A 17,171-nucleotide genomic window follows, 5' to 3' on the forward strand; every position below is an offset into this window, starting at 1 on the left:
TGAAGACAAATGAACAGAGAGGAGCTAAACACTCTTCCAGTCAGCTCCATATTACTTATCCTCCTCCCTCCTCCTCCTCCTTTTCCCTTTCCCTCCTTCCCTCTCTCTCCCTGAGAACATATCACAAAGCCACACAGAAAGATTCCTGACACGCTAATGAAAAGCGCAAAAGCGTGGCAATTTTTGTGCTACTTTTACGTCACCGGCAATTAATTCCACACCGGCGGCTGGCGGGTGCCCGTGGTGCTATAATACAAACGCTAAAGCCAGCAGTGCATGGACACCGCCTATAAATTTGAATCTACGTCAGCCACTTTTTCTCTCTCTGCCATTTACTCCTAGTGTGGTGTGTACATTATGGGAGCTTATGGCCTCCGAGGCACCTCAGAGAAAAAGTTCAGGTTGATGGATAGGCAGCCGACACCAAACTTTGATTTTCTGAAAATAACACAATCATATGCTACATTCACCTTTCAGGGCTATTAACAGAGAGAGGCAGTGATAAAAGAAGTGTGTAGAAGTGTGTGTTTGTGAGTGTTCGTGTGGGACAGTGATGGAGACAGGGTTTAAAATGAGCTGGGCTGTTCTAAAATACAGATGCCTTCTAATAGGCTCTATTTGCCTTTTTACTCGTTATTTGGACTGTTGCACAAGTACCTAGTAAACCAAGGAGGAGGCAGAGAGAGAGGAGGAGGTCACTTTTTACAATGACATCACTCTGCCCCCCCCCCCTATTTTCCCTTTTATTTTCACACCAGTGAAAGAGGGAGTAAGGAGAAAAAGAAAATGAAGTGATATGTAGCTGTGTCGATCGACAGGTCAGGGCTATTGATCAGAGAGTGGAGAGAGATGGTAGGAGGAGGAGGTGGAAAGGGGAGGGGGATGATGAAGTGCTTTGTCTGGGCAGGAGAGCAGCAAGAGGGGGGTGTACCCCCACAAACAGCTAGGAGGCCCATGGGGTTTAATATGGACGGGTGCAAAACTAGGGCACCTACGGCTCACACTCGAGGCACCTCCCTCGAGGAGCCGCTGTCATCAACTCATGATGGGGAGAAGCTATGGTCACAATATTTCCTGCAGGAGCTTTTCAGCTGGGCACATCAATATTAATCTATAGGCTTTAGGGGAAGATAATGCCCTTTACCTCCTGGATCTCAAATTCACTTCTAAATGGAGACATCACGAAGGATCCCCCGTCCTATTTTCACTTTTCCCATATGGTGACACTAATACAAACTGGCATAAGACTAGTTGGATCCTTTTCCTACTTTTAACACAATTCAACACGCTTTTGCCTGCAAAATTGGTAATTTCTTCTCCAACTATCCTGAATTCCCTCTGTTGACAATGGCAATGAGTCTATGGGCACCTCGTGATTAGGCATAGCGATGAGAAGCATATGGAGGAGGCCGTCTCCCTTTTATCCAGTGCAGACCAGCTCAGCACTTGAGAGCTGCCGCTTCCTGGCTCGCCTTCCAAGCTCTCCCCAGGTTGTCTCTGAGTGTCATCCTGCTGCCATCTGCCACTGACTTGGGCTCCCTCCAGAAATCCTGGAGGAAAAAAAACGGAGCACCCTCTCCTCTCCATACTGGGAGCCAGCATGGAGGCCCAGTTTCCTCTTCAGCTCTTTACTTTAAAGGAAACTGCCACTGTTTGAGCCCCCTCAGGCAACATTGAATTCTGGTCATATGGGAATAGCTGGTGGAATGATTTGATGATTCAGACTTGAAGTGGTCACATTTTCAAACCATCAAACGCCAAACCCTTTAACTAGCACTTAGCAAGTAATTTGAATTCATATTTTGCAGCAAAAAGAACATTGCAATATCTAGTATGAAAGGAAGATCCTGCAGTTGTGTTCTGTATATTTGCTACATTTTATGGAACTGTATGACAAAATAACTACCAAAAACAGTTCATTTTTGTTCATTTGAAATGAAAAACATAATTTCCTTCATATTACCAGTGCAGGTGTTCAAATTCAGAGAAAACTTTGCTCTGTGACATGAAAGTCAAACATCTACACTCTTACTTTCAGCCTTAGTAGATGAAGGGCACACTACATCCTGTGCTGGTGTAAATCTTACGCACCTTATCGTCCAGTGCTGATTTGTAGTTTAAGTGTAATTTCCTAATGTTTAAAAATACAGACTTATTGATTGAAACATGGATAGCAAACTTAGCCAATGTACTTACATCAATTTTACTCGATCAGCTTTGTTTACAGCCACTTACAATGTTGGGATTGTTGCTAGCCAAGAACTATAGATGCAGTTATGCTGGATAACACACAAATAGAGCTGACTGACTGCATGAGGGAAAAGCTGGATAGTTCTGCTTTTTATACACAAAGAAAACAAAAAAAAATATCACACTACAACTCAGTCAGACATGTTTGCTGTGAGGAAGTAGGTCTCACAGTTTGTCTGAGGTAGCCTCACATAATTATATAATATGAAGCCAAGCACAGCACTCTTCTACAGTATGACACTCTGTTTTGGCATTTGGTTGTGTGAAAAACCAAAGATCTAGATTTTGCCTCTTGTAGAAGGCACATCCTGGGTGAAAACAACTTTTAGGCAATCTGATCTTCTAAATCATTCAAAACTTGCAAACCCTAACCTAATTTTGGCTGATGACCTAGACCGCTATTTCTTTCCTAATCACGGCTTTGGCTATGAGGTGACACTGACTGGCTCTGTGCAAAGTTGGCATCGCTGCCCAGTTTTTTCTGTATTCTCTAGGAAACTGGAGTGGTGTGTAGTGAAAATGAAGCAGAGAAAATGTGTCTGAAACCCCATGCTGTGGTAACAGTGACAGAGAGGCAAGTTTTACCCTCTGCTCCTCCTCCTCCTCTGACACAACAACACTCCTTTTTAATGTATGAAGTTGGAGGGAATGCAACGCTGATGAAACATTTGGTGATGGTGATGAGGCATGGAGTGAAAGAGAGTGGAGTGTGTGAACAAGCTGAGATGGCGTTCGCTTTCAGCACTTTCATGTGATGTCTGCGTGTGTTTGCGTGCATGATTATATGCGTCAGCATGTGCGTGTCTTTGTTTCCATTCTCTGCATGTGTCTGTGGACCGAATTGTCCCTCACACTACCACACAATGCCTACTTGCAATTAGCAAGCATAAAAATGACCTGTGTGTGTGTGTGTGTGTGTGTGTGTGTGAATGTGTGTGTAATATGAAAACCAGGTCTTTGTATAAAGAGTCCATCACAGGTATCTGGGAGGTGACAGTAAGCTTTGATCTCAAGCTCTGAGATGTGAACAAAAGAGGGCTCCTCTCCTCATAATACTGGCTTAGCTGAATAATTGAATTCAGGAGCGTACTGGCAGCAATACTGGTTTTCTTCACGTATATTGCAGACCAGCAGTAATCTGTTCTTGAGGAGCATGTCTGGCTGTCTGCTGCTGAGTTTGTGGAGGAGATGTGAGGTGACAGAATAGGGCTCTGTCACCAATGCCTCCATTATTGATAGCACTGGGTGGGGGGAAGCTTGGAGATAGAACTGGAAGAACAGGAACACTGTGAAGCTAAAAAGTTTGTTTGTGCCAACACACAGCTTGGTTCTATTCCCCATGCAACTCATTAAAGAGAGCAAGGCACTATAACTGATGGGGTTTGGGAATGTATTTCCTGTAAAACACTTAGGGTTGAACAAAGCGCTATTAATGCTTGCAAGAGCAGGGTTGCTGTAAAGTGCAGCATCTTAGCCAGGGTTGAGGGTTCTACGCCCTCTATATCTCAACTAATGGAGGAAGGCATGTTATTCCAGTTTAGGATGAGGAGCCGTTCCCTATGAACACTTCTAAGGTTAATGTCATCTTGATGAATGAATGATAAACTTTTTTGCTTCAGTCAGCAGTGCCAAAGAGCGGCATTGTTATTTTTTATGTCCATCCATCCATCCATTCATCCATCCATCCATCCATCCATCCATCCATCCATCCATCTATCCATCCATCCATCCAACAGTTTGGTCCCGAAAACATAGGTATCTTGACAACTATTGGCCACTTTGCCAAGGAATTTGGTTCTGGTGTTCATAGTTTCCATTGAATTATTGTTAATATTTTTGGTGACCCCCTGACTTTTCGTCTACCACCACTGTCAATTTTGACAAGGTGTCTTGCTGTTTTTTTTTTTACTGGATTTACTCTTCACATTAATTGTTATTCTCAGAGGATGAGTTATAACCTACTCATGTACAACAAATATCAAGACAACAATGCGCACATTAAAACATTTAAACATTTTATCAAGCACATTCATGCTCCCAAGAGGATGAAACCCTTCTAATTTTGACTTCATTAATTTTGACTTTCTCTGGCGTCAACCTGTTGTGGCATCTTTGCGAAATAGCTCATAATGTAATTAGCAGATGGCATATACTGTATGTGTTGGAGCAAAGCACTAACACTGAAAGGTCATGGGTTCAACTCCCTATTTAGCTGTTTTAGTGAGTATGACTGTAAATCTGCCATGATGAGGAGTTCAGTATCCTGTGTCGATCGCCTTCACTATTTCATTCTCCTGATGTCTTTCTCTCTACTTTCCTCCCTGTTTTCTTTCTCCCTGTTTTCTCTTGTCCCTGCCTGATCAAGACAAATAACCAAGTGTTTTTCCTCATATACCCTTCATGTATTTTTCTCCCATAACAAGCGTGATTAGGTAGATGTTCTAAGCTGTCAAGAGCTGTCATATTGCAGGCCTGATTTATGACGATGCAGCACCTGCTATATTCTGAGACCTAAAAGATAGCGTGAATAAAAGGGTGGACTGATCATTTTGAAAGATGTGGTTACTGGCAATATGAGCTTGTAGATGGTGATAAATGTCAAGATATTTCAATACCCACATTGTATTTGCTGTGGTCTGCACGAGGAGATAAGTAGTTAGGTGTTGATTTATTGCACTGCAGAATTTTAAATGAACCATAACAAATCATAACCCTTATTGAAGCCTTTATTGATCCCATACTTGGCGTAGGAGGACACCGTCTTCCCGGCTAAATTAACAAGGGTCAACAGATTACTACTAAATCACAGCGTGCATAGCCCATTATGAACACCCTCTGTATTAGGGTTGGATAGCAAGCTGATCACGCTTCCACACCATACACAGCTCTGGGGTTGGTTTTGAAACATATTTTGAGCCCGACCTCCTCCCTATGCGTTTGTAGGTTTGTTTTTTTATTTACACTTAATGCCAGTGGGACTTCATTAAAATTAAAAAAGAAACCATAGCCAAGGGAGACTAGAAATAGCAATGACAAAATCTCAGAGCAGTAGCAACAGTAGTAGCTGAGGTGACTGAGCAACAAAGTCAGCAGGGAAAATATACGGATCTAAAGGCTGGTGGATTAGTTTTAAAGAAGCAGAATATATTTAAATTATGCCCTATTGATTTTTATACAGAGATGTAAATAAGGACAATGAACACAACTAACTATGCTTTTATTTTAAGCCAGCTGTCGACAGATACACAGTGGGTGCACATTTAGAGCTTTCTTTTTTCCTTTTGATCATAAGAACCTAGAGGAAATTGTTTCTGTATTTCTTTGACTTACCGGATTGAACGAGGCACGTGTAGAAACTGGGAGGGATTTGAACTGTAGGTACTTTCCTTCTGCCTCTCATATTTCGCTTTGACCTTTTTTGTTTTTCTTCTAATAAATGCTCTTCCTGCATTTTTTCCCCCCTCTCCTCACTCCCCCCATCTCCCTATCTTGACTCTCTATCTCCAGCTTTATCTCTCATTCTCTGGAAAGGCGTAGACTCGTGCATCTAAACTGTGCACAGCGAGGAGAAGCGGCCGGTTGGTAAATAAGTTCACCCTGCATGTTAGCCAGGTCAGGGCCCAGGCGCTCAGCTGTACGAGCGTGTGTGTTACATTCAGGAAGTAGGAGGAGAAAGAAATTGATTGCCCCCTTTATGTGAGGGAATGAGAAAATACTGCACCAGCCTACACACACACAAAGACATACTCACACACTCAAACCCCTCCATTTTCAAGCAAAGAACTGCAGCTAAAGGCACAGAGAAAATAAACGAATAGCTCTTTACAGTTTGTTTTTGTCAATTTGTTCATTCTGCTGTTACCCTGATAAGAACAGTGCGGTTGAAAAAGCAGGACAAGAGAAAAGTTGTTTGCTTCTGAAAATCCTTTGAATGGCTCTCCATTCTTTCCTTCCTTCTCCCTTATTCTTTTCATTTAATTGGTTTAAAGAAGCGATTTTTCTCATATTGAGCTGGTAAGGTGGCGTGTTCCTTTGTGAGCAGATGTTTTCTTTATTTCATGCTGGGCGTTGTATGATTGCAGCAAGATCAATAATTGACTGTATTGGTCCCCTGAGGACAACTAACCAGAGATCAATAGAAGCCTTGTAGGGTTGCTTTTTCCCTTCAGATATTTTACCAGGTATAACTGCTGCCCACCGTTGCGTTTCTTACTTAACTGATTTTTTTCGCAATGGCATAGTACATCACTTCTGGACTCTGGACTCTTTGCTGTAAATAATCAAATCTACGGGTGAGGAAGGGAACTTCTCTGCAACTGTTAATCAATGCCGCGCCGATATATTGCTGTTCTCCACACCTACACAACACACCTATAGCCACCTATAGTGCTGAACATGGCCATAGTGAGAGAATTAGATTTTCTAAATTAGATTTTTATCATTTAGTGGAGGGAAAGTGATGAGACAACTGCACAATCACAGCAAATGAAAACTAAACATTCATTTTAAAAAAGTACTGCGAGGAGTTTGATATGGGGGCCAGTGGATTTATACAGAAGCTGCACGTGTGTGTGTGTGTACCTATATAAACCACCTGTGTGCATGACGGAAAGTTTCCACTCCCAGCCTGATGAGGCAAGCTGCTCTGTGCCGATTGCATCACTGACTGTTGCCATAGCAACCTCCCCTCAACATGAAGGTCTTCTAGCACAGTTACACTGATAGAGAGGCTAAAGCCCTCTTATAGAGAGAAGGAGAGAGAGACAGACAGATGAGAGGACTGTTTAAAGCCGGCTGGCCGAGGAGCACATCTGTATTACTTAGCGTCAGCTGAAAAGAAAGGCTCCCTTTATTAGGAAGTAAGTGGAAGATGTCCCACAGGAGTGCTAGAGCGTAATGAATTTAGACTCATTCAACATTAATGCGATGTCGCTTCGATGCCACCGAGCTGTATCTCCCTCCATCAACTTCCGTTTCCTGATTTCCTGACAGTCAATAGGTCATTAGTCAATGTTGAAGCCACCATTTGCAGATTTAATCTGATCACGGCACAATTGGCTTCACCTGAATGGGTTATTCAACACGTTTGCCATTTGTGCATCACTGCCCCAGCCGTCCCGGTGATTCAGTCACTATTCTTGTCACCCATGTAAAGTTCAGGACTGTTAATTATTCATGCACACCTTTCCTTTCCTCTCCAGCTGAAGTAAACCAGACTGCTGTGAAATAATTTATAAATCGGACAGCTAACCCCCACCCCCCGCAGAGAATAGTGTTTCTTCCCTAAAGTAACCATTTTGAGTTTGTCAGGGTGATTCTGTCAAGCCTTATTGGGTCTGAACGCGTCCATGCTTGCCACGACAGTCCATTTCTTCCCTTTTCACTTTGTTTGAGGTAAATGCAACAGGGCAGCAAAACAATGAAACTGATAGAGCATTTCACCACAAACACAGACTGTGGGGACATTTTCTTCACAGAGCAGAAACAATCTCAAAGAAATAGGAATGGTTTGGGGGCATATTTATTGAATCTGTGTCTGTCTGAATGTATGTTGAAAAGCAAGCAACAAGCACAAAATGTTGCACAGATAATATATTATATGATGAAATGTGTCTTTCATCCACCATGCATGCAATTAAATACTATTTTAAAACTGGGATTGAATTTGAGAGCATAGGGCTCCACCATGCTTAACTGTGTTGACTCCACATGGTCTGCAATGTTGTGGAATGGTCAAAAAATAATGTATTCATTTACACAATGGCATGTGCTTTTGTCCACCAAAGAAATGGAAGCATTCTATTCTATTTCTATTTTATTTTAGGTGGAAAATTGCCACCATAGAACTATGCCAGACTTTCTTTCAACTCATAAACCATGACATTTTTTCACCGTGGCTTTAATCATGACAGCGCGATCCCTTTCCTTTCATAACCCACTGAGGCATTGAGAGCATCCTTAAGGCTCCGATACCGTGTCATATTTAATGGATGAGCTGTCCAAACACGGGATGAAGTGTTACCTGGACAAGACGTTTGCCTTGACAAGCGCAAACTGGACATGCTGTCTTTTCTCCCAAATGGGATTTTCTTCCTCAGCCTCCAATAGAAAAAAACCCAGCATGAAAGTGAAGCTTTTAACGCTGCAGGGCTGGAGATTACCTTACACACTTATATGGACTGGCGAGCATGCACTCCCATATATACACACACTCACAAAGAGTGCACAAATCTATGCGCAAAGAATTGCAAAGTATACATTCATGCTGGAAGTGTGCTTGCACAATTCTGTATACTGTACAAAAGCACACACCACATTGCATGCACTTAAGAACTGTTTTTCTAAACAGATTTTAAGTGCCTGCAAAGGTGTGTCTAACAAGTCTGAATGATAGAACCTGGGTAAGTTGCAAGATTTAATATTTTCTGTTGTTGTATTCCTACAGTTTTACAATATCAATAAAACCAAACAGTAAAACAAAATATAGTATCCTATATTATATAAAATATAATCATCCTTTTGAGATACTGCACAGCAGCTGTCAATAGTGACAACAGTACAAAAACAGGGCAGTGCAGCCAAGCACTTCATATTGAGAAAGGCATTTATTTTTTTATAATGTCCCCTGTCATCAGATCAGCTCAGCTAGATCTTACTTTCTTGTTTAGACACATCATCAGAGCAGACTTTGTTGCCTACACACACATACACATAATACACATTTAAAATCCGCACTACTTTCATGAATCAAGTGAGAGAAAAGAATCGCCGAAGGTCATGCCTATTAGTCCCAGTGGAACAGCATAGTTGTTCTCATTATAAGCACATCTGTTATCTGTAAACATCTATATGGAGTTTTGGTATTCAATAGAGGGTAAAGCTTTAATTTTGATATCTTATGTATAGCCGTGCTGAAATGTTATTTATTGCTTAGGATTATGGATAAACTTATCTGATGGTAATGTGCCCACCACAGTGACTTGAACTCTCTTAATATACGTGCATAAAAACATGGACTGTATCTCAGACTACCTTTTGAAAATTTAGACAGCTGTCAAAACTATAAGAATCCTACCTTTTCATTTTGGAAACAGTAGTTTGTGATGTTGTTGAATTGTTTTACATCGTACTGAGAGGTGTTTTTAATATTTTGTCCACCCCATCAAAATCAATAGACTATAAGATATAGATGGGGTCTAAGGCTATAAGAATAACTGGCAAATAAGTGTACATTCAATAGCAACCATCATTTTTATGTTAGTAATCTGTGTGAGCAATTTTCCAGGTGGCAGCCAGAGAAATGCACAAATGCTAATGCGGTACAGGCAGACAGAAAGGAAGTGGGGGAAACGTTTTTGGTGTATGCCCAGGGCAAGCGACTCATTGGAATGAAAGAGCCCCCACGTTTGGTCACCTCATTCATTGTTTAATACATCAAAGAGGCAAAGTAATTAGCAGGAAAAGGTCCCGAGTCAGAGGGAAAGTTTTTTTTAGCATTTATGCTAGCTGTTTCCTAGCTTATTCCAGTGACCATAGCGACTATGCTTCCTAACTGCTCCCATTCTAAAATCAGTCATCTGTTTTAACACAAAATTCCACTAAATTACCAAGAACCACTGACTTTACTCAATCATGCCATTATCACCTACATTGGACAAAGTAAGTATCTCTGTGTGTAACAAAGGCAGAAAACCAAAATCTCCTGCTTATAGAAAAAAATGTGTAAAGAGATGACTACATGCGTAAATGAATTGTCTCTGTTTATTTTAGTGCCCAAACCATGCAATAGTAAGACACACAACACCAGTTGTGTGCGCTACCTGTGGCTTTACATCGGCTTCCTGAAGATTACATTTTATCATATTTGTTGTCTTTGTAAAGTAATGTCTATCTGTCTCCAGGACATGTCCACAGGATCCTCACTGTTTTTATTATTGTGTCTACACTCCCAGAGATCACCTGTCAATCAAACTGGGTCAGAGCCAGCACTGTGCGAATTTATTGTTGACAAAGTTTTTGTCGGTGATGTACTTTTGTTTTCAGCCATGTACTGTAGATATCAGCGTTCATATTAACTACCAAGGGTTTCTTTCTGTTCTAAAGAAATCGGGAGTGTCAAATATATCTTTTCTCAAGTACCAGGAGGATTTCTCGCAGGAAAGAACTCCCAGAATGTATGCAGTTTGAACACTCTGTCCAGAGCTTGCACTTGAAACCTTCACTTTGGCAGAACCCTCAGCTCCGGTGTCAGTCTTTTGTCAGTCAGCTAAGCTCGAGGCTAGAGTGAGATTTTCTTATAGGAAAACATCACAGAATATCTGGTTACAAACTACTGCTGGCATTTTTTTTCTCTCCAGGTGGTGTGTTCACTGTATTTGTAGTGTGAGTTATTTTAATAACAATATTAATAGTATTTGCTTTATGGCTGAATATACTGGTGTTACCTATATATACAAACATTGCTGATACATTTAAGACATGGGGAGATCATTGTTTGGTCACATGCAACCTCAGTCTCTTGTGTTTTTGTTCCTGGCATACTATCAGACACCCTCCCTCTCTCTTGTACACATCTGACACAGTTTGATTGAATTTCACCTCTTGTCACTCTGCTCGCATGGCTTCTTCTCCAAGCCACCCGCTGACACTCATATGCACACACACACACACACACACCGCATGGTGTGAAGTGATGGCAGAGCAGTGGGCCAGTCATGACAAGGCCTTCATGCTAGAACCTGGCTGCTTGTGTGTGTGTGTGTGTGTGTGTGTGTGTGTGTGTGTGTGAGAGAGACACCTAATGCCTACACCTCTCAGACACACACACACTGTCAGGAATACAGATGTATTCATAGATAGCTTCGCACATGCACACACACTCAATTCTTTTTCCCCTGGTACAAAAGAGAGTGAGCTCAGGTAGCTGTCAGGCGCTCTCCCAAGGGGAACAGTGGGCAAGTCAAAAACAGCCTCCTCGCCTGTCACTCCATACACACACACATACACACACATTCACACACTGTGCTTCGGTGTGGGGAGAGAGACAGAATGAGATGCCTTGGGCAGATGCTGGACCAGTTGTCTATGCTGCACACAAAGAGTTTGTGTAGATGTGTGTGCGTGTCTATCAGACTGTCTATCTGTCTATCCAGTGCCGCAAAAGCCACCTGCCAGAGAGTCCAAGTGGACATGCCGCCTTGCGTTTAGTCCTGGCCTGGGAGCCAATGATAAGAAATAGCTGTGTGTGTGCATGTGTGTGCAAGTGTGTGACAGGTACTGTATATCCTCAGCATTGACACTGGTTGTTCGCCCCTCCAACCAAGAGAACGTTTTTAGAGTGGACTTGGATTTTTATGTGCTTTCGCCCATTGATTTATAATCAGGTTGGCTACCTGTGAGAGCTTGGCATCTCTTTTAACGCCCCCCAGTGCTGAGGCAAGGACGTCACGCCAGCTGGCTGCCAAACAGCCCTCAAAGTGGGCGCAGAGCCACAGCAGCTGTAGCTGCCACAACACGGGTCAATTACTCTCTAAGTTGATGTTGTGTACACACAACACAAGCACATACGCACACAGGTACTCCCTGTTTGCTTTGCACTTCTGACAAAGTTTACAGTTTACAGTTTCACACATGATCAAAGCTGAGAGTCAGTGGGAAGTTTAGGATCAAAGTCTTCTGAGTTGTTGTTGCTTGACTTGTGTGTAGCCTTGAAATATTTGGCTAACCTTGGTTTGTGTTGCCGTGCCTCCATGTTTTCCTGGACGGTGGATCATTGATGTTTCAAAGACTGCAGCCTTTTCAGAGGATGAAAATGAACTGTCCACCAGACTGTGTATCAGCCTGCTGCCTGTAGATTGATTTTAATGTTGTTGCTTACTTTTAAACATTTTGAACATTGACGCTTTTCCAAATTCTGCAATAGGCTCAGCATGCCATGCACGCTGTGCTTGCTCTGCATGGGTGGACAGATTCTCCCTGAGTGAATTAAGAGCATCTGTTTTCTTTACACCAGGATCACATTTAATCCCTAATGCATTTGTGTTGCTGAACTGTGTAGAGTTCTGCACAAAGACCCCAATGGCTGACGCATATTGAGATGAATCTGTTCAGACATGCCCGTCTACTGTTAAAACATAAACTTTCTTTCTATTCACTCATGAAAACTTCTCTAAGAAGAAGTGAGGGAAAAAAACTAGTTAGTTTGTCTTTGTGCATGCATAATCAGTTAATGTACGACAAATGCAACACCAGGATCACACTCATTAGTGTTTAATTGAACTATGTACTGTGCAGGTTTGTGGCAAGACAGCTTTGAGCTACTGTAACTGACCTTGAAATTGTGAGAATTGTGATCAGATGTTCTTATATCAATCTTAATACCTCCTCCTTTTTTTCTTCTTGTCTGGCAGGCTGCAGAGGGATGTTGTGTGGCTTTGGCGCTGTATGTGAGCGTGACCCAACTGACCCGGCCAAGGCTGAGTGTGTTTGCAAGAGAGTGGATTGTCCATCCTTGGTGGCGCCTGTTTGCGGCTCAGATTCATCCACCTACTCCAACGAGTGTGAGCTTGAAAAAGCCCAGTGCAACACACAGCGACGCATCAAGGTGCTGCGCAAGGGACCCTGCTGTAAGTAACATCACCTGCCTACCAACCAACTAATCACTATTAGAGTACTGGCAGAATATATCCAATTTACCAACTCGCCCAATCTCATTTTGAGTCTGAAATTAGTTCTTTTTTAAACAAATGGAGTATGATTTGAGATAAGTCCATGTACTTTCAGTGCAAAGTAACTAATTTGAATTTAAAATGGATAATTTTTCCATAGTAGGGGAGGCAGTCGAGCTGCAATGGCACGGTGCTAGTGTTTTTCCACTGCACAGCACAGCAAGGTAAAGTTGTTTACCTTGATGACATGTTGGATATGTGCTAATCACAAACCACAGAAAGAGCCTGTTGCCTGCAGCCCTTTTCAGCTCACTGTGGTTGTTACTGTTTGTACCGTTCCTCCCTGCAATATTTAAAACTGATAGCGCAGAATATGTCCATATTCAATTCAATTCAATTTTATTTATATAGCACCAAATCATAACAGAAGTTATCTCAGGGCACTTTTCATATAGAGCAGGTCTAGACCATATTCTTTATAATATTGTTAACAGAGACCCAACAGTTCCCACCATGAGCAAGCACTTGGCGACAGTGTCAAGGAAAAACTCCCTTTTAACAGGCAGAACCGGGCTCTGGGTGGTCGGCCATCTGCCTCAACCATATCTGGTCGATTAGATCTGTTTTCATTGAAGAATAGAACCACTGATGAACTTGGTGACAAACACATTTCCCATAACTTATTCACAATAAAAGCATCCCACTGGTTCGCCAGTGGAAAGCTTTTAATGTGAAGCAGCAACAGCAGGAGGACTTAACACAGCTGCAATATGGCTGAAAGCCAAGCAGTAAACAGTAGAAATAAAAAAAATATCTGAAAGTACAAACAGGAACACAGGAGTGAATCTAAACAAACCACAGAGATTCAGGTAGAAGCTACAAAAGTACTGAGAGCTGAACACAGAGCTTTCTCTCTAGTCTCCAACACAGATACACAGGAGGTTAGCCGCTGAGGACACAGCTATGGAGAGGAGACTGTCACTGGCTGGCCATAGTTGGCCCTGCTACCAAGCAAGACCACAACAGTGCGGCTCGTGGGAAGCTATCCCCTGCTGTGGGGCTGTAGTGGAAACACACGTCATCATGGCTTGGCGTGGTGCGGCTAAAGAGGACCAACACAGGCAAAAATCCTAGAATTTTTGGAAATCCCCTGACACTTGTGGAGTGATCTGCCTTTTTCTGCCTCGTAAGAGTATGAATATGAGACTTATTCACTTGTTAAGATGAGGTTGAGCAGATTTGACATGTTCATCTGCTGTACTATAATTATGAGATCACTACACTCCAAATAGAGATTAATATCATTCTTCGAAGACTTGTAGCATTTGCAGATTTTTTTATGTCAGCGTGTGTTTTTTGAATTGTTGCCATTAGTATAGACAGGATTTGAACATTTTGAGAGATCAAATTGGTGCCTTTGATCCAGAAAAGATCAATCCCAGAAAGTCCACTAAATCTACAGTATTTCAGAAAGTAATCTGACCTGAGACTGACACTCTCCATTAAACCGCTGTGAGAGCTGAATTTAAAAGCTGTGAAGTATAGTTGAAGAAACTGCTTAAAGCATGGTGAATGTGGAGGTTTTCGACAATAATAGACACAGGACTTGGGACGTTTTGATCTTTGAAAACTAGCTTGGCTACTTCATCAGCCAAACACAAAGCTGCAAGCCTCTGAGTGACGTTAAATAGCTTGTTATTGTCAAGTAAATGGATTTCTATTACACCCTGTCCTAATACAACAGGATTTGCCTTCCTGTCTTCATCCCCCAATAATAAAACACGTTCCTATTATGTCCAATCTATTGTCTTTCCAATATGGCCTCGCTCCCAGTGCTTAAGCACCACCTGCACCCTCACAAACAAAAAGTGTGCCACTCACTGCTCCCATTGGTAGCCATCCAGTGTGTATTTTATCCCTTAGCCCCTGGTGGGAGCCTATACTCCTGCTGTACCTCTCATTGCTTCTCTTTAGCAAAGCCCATCAAGTTCCAGGGCTCTGAGGGGAGCAGCGCATTCCTGCCAAAGCAACATTGCAGCAGCCTCAATAATAACTATAGTGTTTGTCAGCGTCGTGCCTGCCTGCCAGTGTTTGCCCACTGCTAATTCCAGGGGTCTGATTACAATGCCGGCTTGGACCTGGCACTAATAACAAGCTTGGTGACTGCTCACCACTGGCAGAGAGGAAATGAAGAGATATAAAGAACAGAGAGAGGACAGGAGGAACACCGAGTACAGTGGAGAAGCATCTGGAGAAGCAGTGAGGGCATAATGTTGAAAGAGGAATGAGCTATGAAACATTTAGAGAATGAGGGGGATGCAAGAAGAGCAAGTGAGTGAGTGATTGAGTGAGTGAATGGGTGAACAGAATACATGAGTAGATTAAATTCAGGGAGAGAAAGTAGTGCTAGTGCTGTAATAATAGTTTATGGGGGGTTAAGGCCATCAGAAGCACCATAATTACCACTGGCAACAACAGCAGGCAGTCACTAGCAAAAAAATAAAGTAAAAAATAATAATAATGATGATACTAATGATAGTATTGCTGATAATAACTACACACTCACCACCAGAACAGAGACTTCTCTCTTATCACGTCACATCTTCAACAATGAGTCAAAAGCTGGGTTTTTCATTCCTCCGTTGCCTGCATTTTAAATAGGCCAATATCATTTTTATGGCAACTTTTTCACGTAACCATGGAATCCCAGTTCCATTATTCCTCAAATTCCTTAATGTGTGGGCCTGTCACCCAGCAAAAGACTACCACCAACACTGTTCAGAATGTGAAAAAATTCATTTAAAACTCATGAAGCAACATTATCAAACCCATAGCCAGTGTGGTCTCTAAAATAACATTGTAATGTCTCGCAGATTAGCTTGCTAGCATTAGTGCTAGCTTGGCTCCCCCTTTTGGTCACCTTGCTGGTCATAGCAGTCCCTTAAGCGACTCCCACATGAGCACCACTTCAATGAGGATCATTTAGACTCAACCGCATTCACACATCCTGCTGTGAAATAGTTTACATTCCAATGCAGGCCATATAGAATCCACCATGACATGATGTAGGCACATTGTTTTTTGTTGTTTTTATTTTCAGGGAGGACCTTGTGAAAAAAATATCCACAAAAATGAACTCGGTGCAAGCAATCACGGTCAAGTGTGTGCCAAACACTTAGCTAGCTGTCATCTGTAGGTTTATTTACCTTTGCTTTTATTGCAACAGCCTTGTTGAAAGCTCCCACACATAGCAAAATGACTTTTGTCAGTAGACAGTGTTTAGAAGGGCAGCTGACCAAAGAGTCAAAGGAAGTAGTTTTATAGCAGGATAAAAGGTTCATCCAAGGTTCATTGTGAGCTGTGGTTTGAGAGTCATCAGAAGATGTTTATGTGTTTGTGTATGGCTGAATTGAAAGATATTTTCATTTGTACTTTGTATGTTCATACAGGTACTGTAGGTAGAGGTATATGTGCCGGAGTGCAGGATGGTATACGTGCACGTCTGCCAGGGTGTGTATGTGTGTGAAAGAGAGAGAGGGTGTTAGGAGGTCAGGGGAAGCCGAGTGACAGGTTCTCATTCTCTTTCTGCCTCCAATAAATTCAGCTGGTACAGAGGGTCTGGACAGGTCACTCTGGCTGAGATTATGGAGTTGTCAGGGCTGATGGAGGAAGAGAGAGGCAAAGATGGGAAGGAAGAAGAGTGGGAGACAGCGCAAGAAGAGAGAGAGCTGAGGGAATGAGAGAGCTTTTAACTTTAAGAATAGTGTAGGCGGTTGGATTGGTGCTTTTGTGCAAAGCCTCATTTGACTCATTCGATTTGAATGGTGGGTTTTCATTGGGGTAAGTGAATTGGCTACCGTTCTGAGAAGCCGTCATGTCCAATTCAAATCAACTCGGGAGTCTTATCTGGCACTCAGGAGTGCAGCCACAAAAAAGTTTTTTCTCACAGATTATCCCCTTTTTAAAGGGACTGGAGTTATATGGAGCATGTTGTTAGCACTAACTACAAGTCTGAGGCGTGGGGTATATTTTTGCAAACAGGAGGGGAGCATCAGGTCCCGGACATCTGTAGGATGCTGACACCTCTACATTTCCCAATGTAAGCATTTTGGTGCTTACTTAGAGCAAGGCCGTGTAACTTAAAAGTAAAAGAAGAAATAACACACTATTCCTTTTACAAATCAAAAGTTATATTCTTAAACTGCACCCCTGCTCACTATGGTGGCTAATGTTTAGCCAAACTTTGGATCTTTA

At 42.2% G+C, this 17,171-nt stretch overlaps 1 protein-coding gene across 10 annotated transcripts in view; it reads left to right on the top strand.

Moving 5' to 3' along the window:
• Positions 1 to 17,171, top strand: part of agrn (agrin) — a 254,683-nt gene that overhangs the window by 132,898 nt on the left and 104,614 nt on the right. For all 10 annotated transcript variants that reach the window (XM_044209939.1, XM_044209931.1, XM_044209933.1 and 7 more), the window contains one exon: positions 12,660 to 12,875. In XM_044209939.1, coding sequence (XP_044065874.1) covers positions 12,660 to 12,875 — 216 coding nt within the window. The remainder of the gene's footprint in view (positions 1 to 12,659; positions 12,876 to 17,171) is intronic.

This window comes from Siniperca chuatsi, linkage group LG10, assembly GCF_020085105.1.
Source record: "Siniperca chuatsi isolate FFG_IHB_CAS linkage group LG10, ASM2008510v1, whole genome shotgun sequence".
Taxonomy (NCBI): domain Eukaryota; kingdom Metazoa; phylum Chordata; class Actinopteri; order Centrarchiformes; family Sinipercidae; genus Siniperca; species Siniperca chuatsi.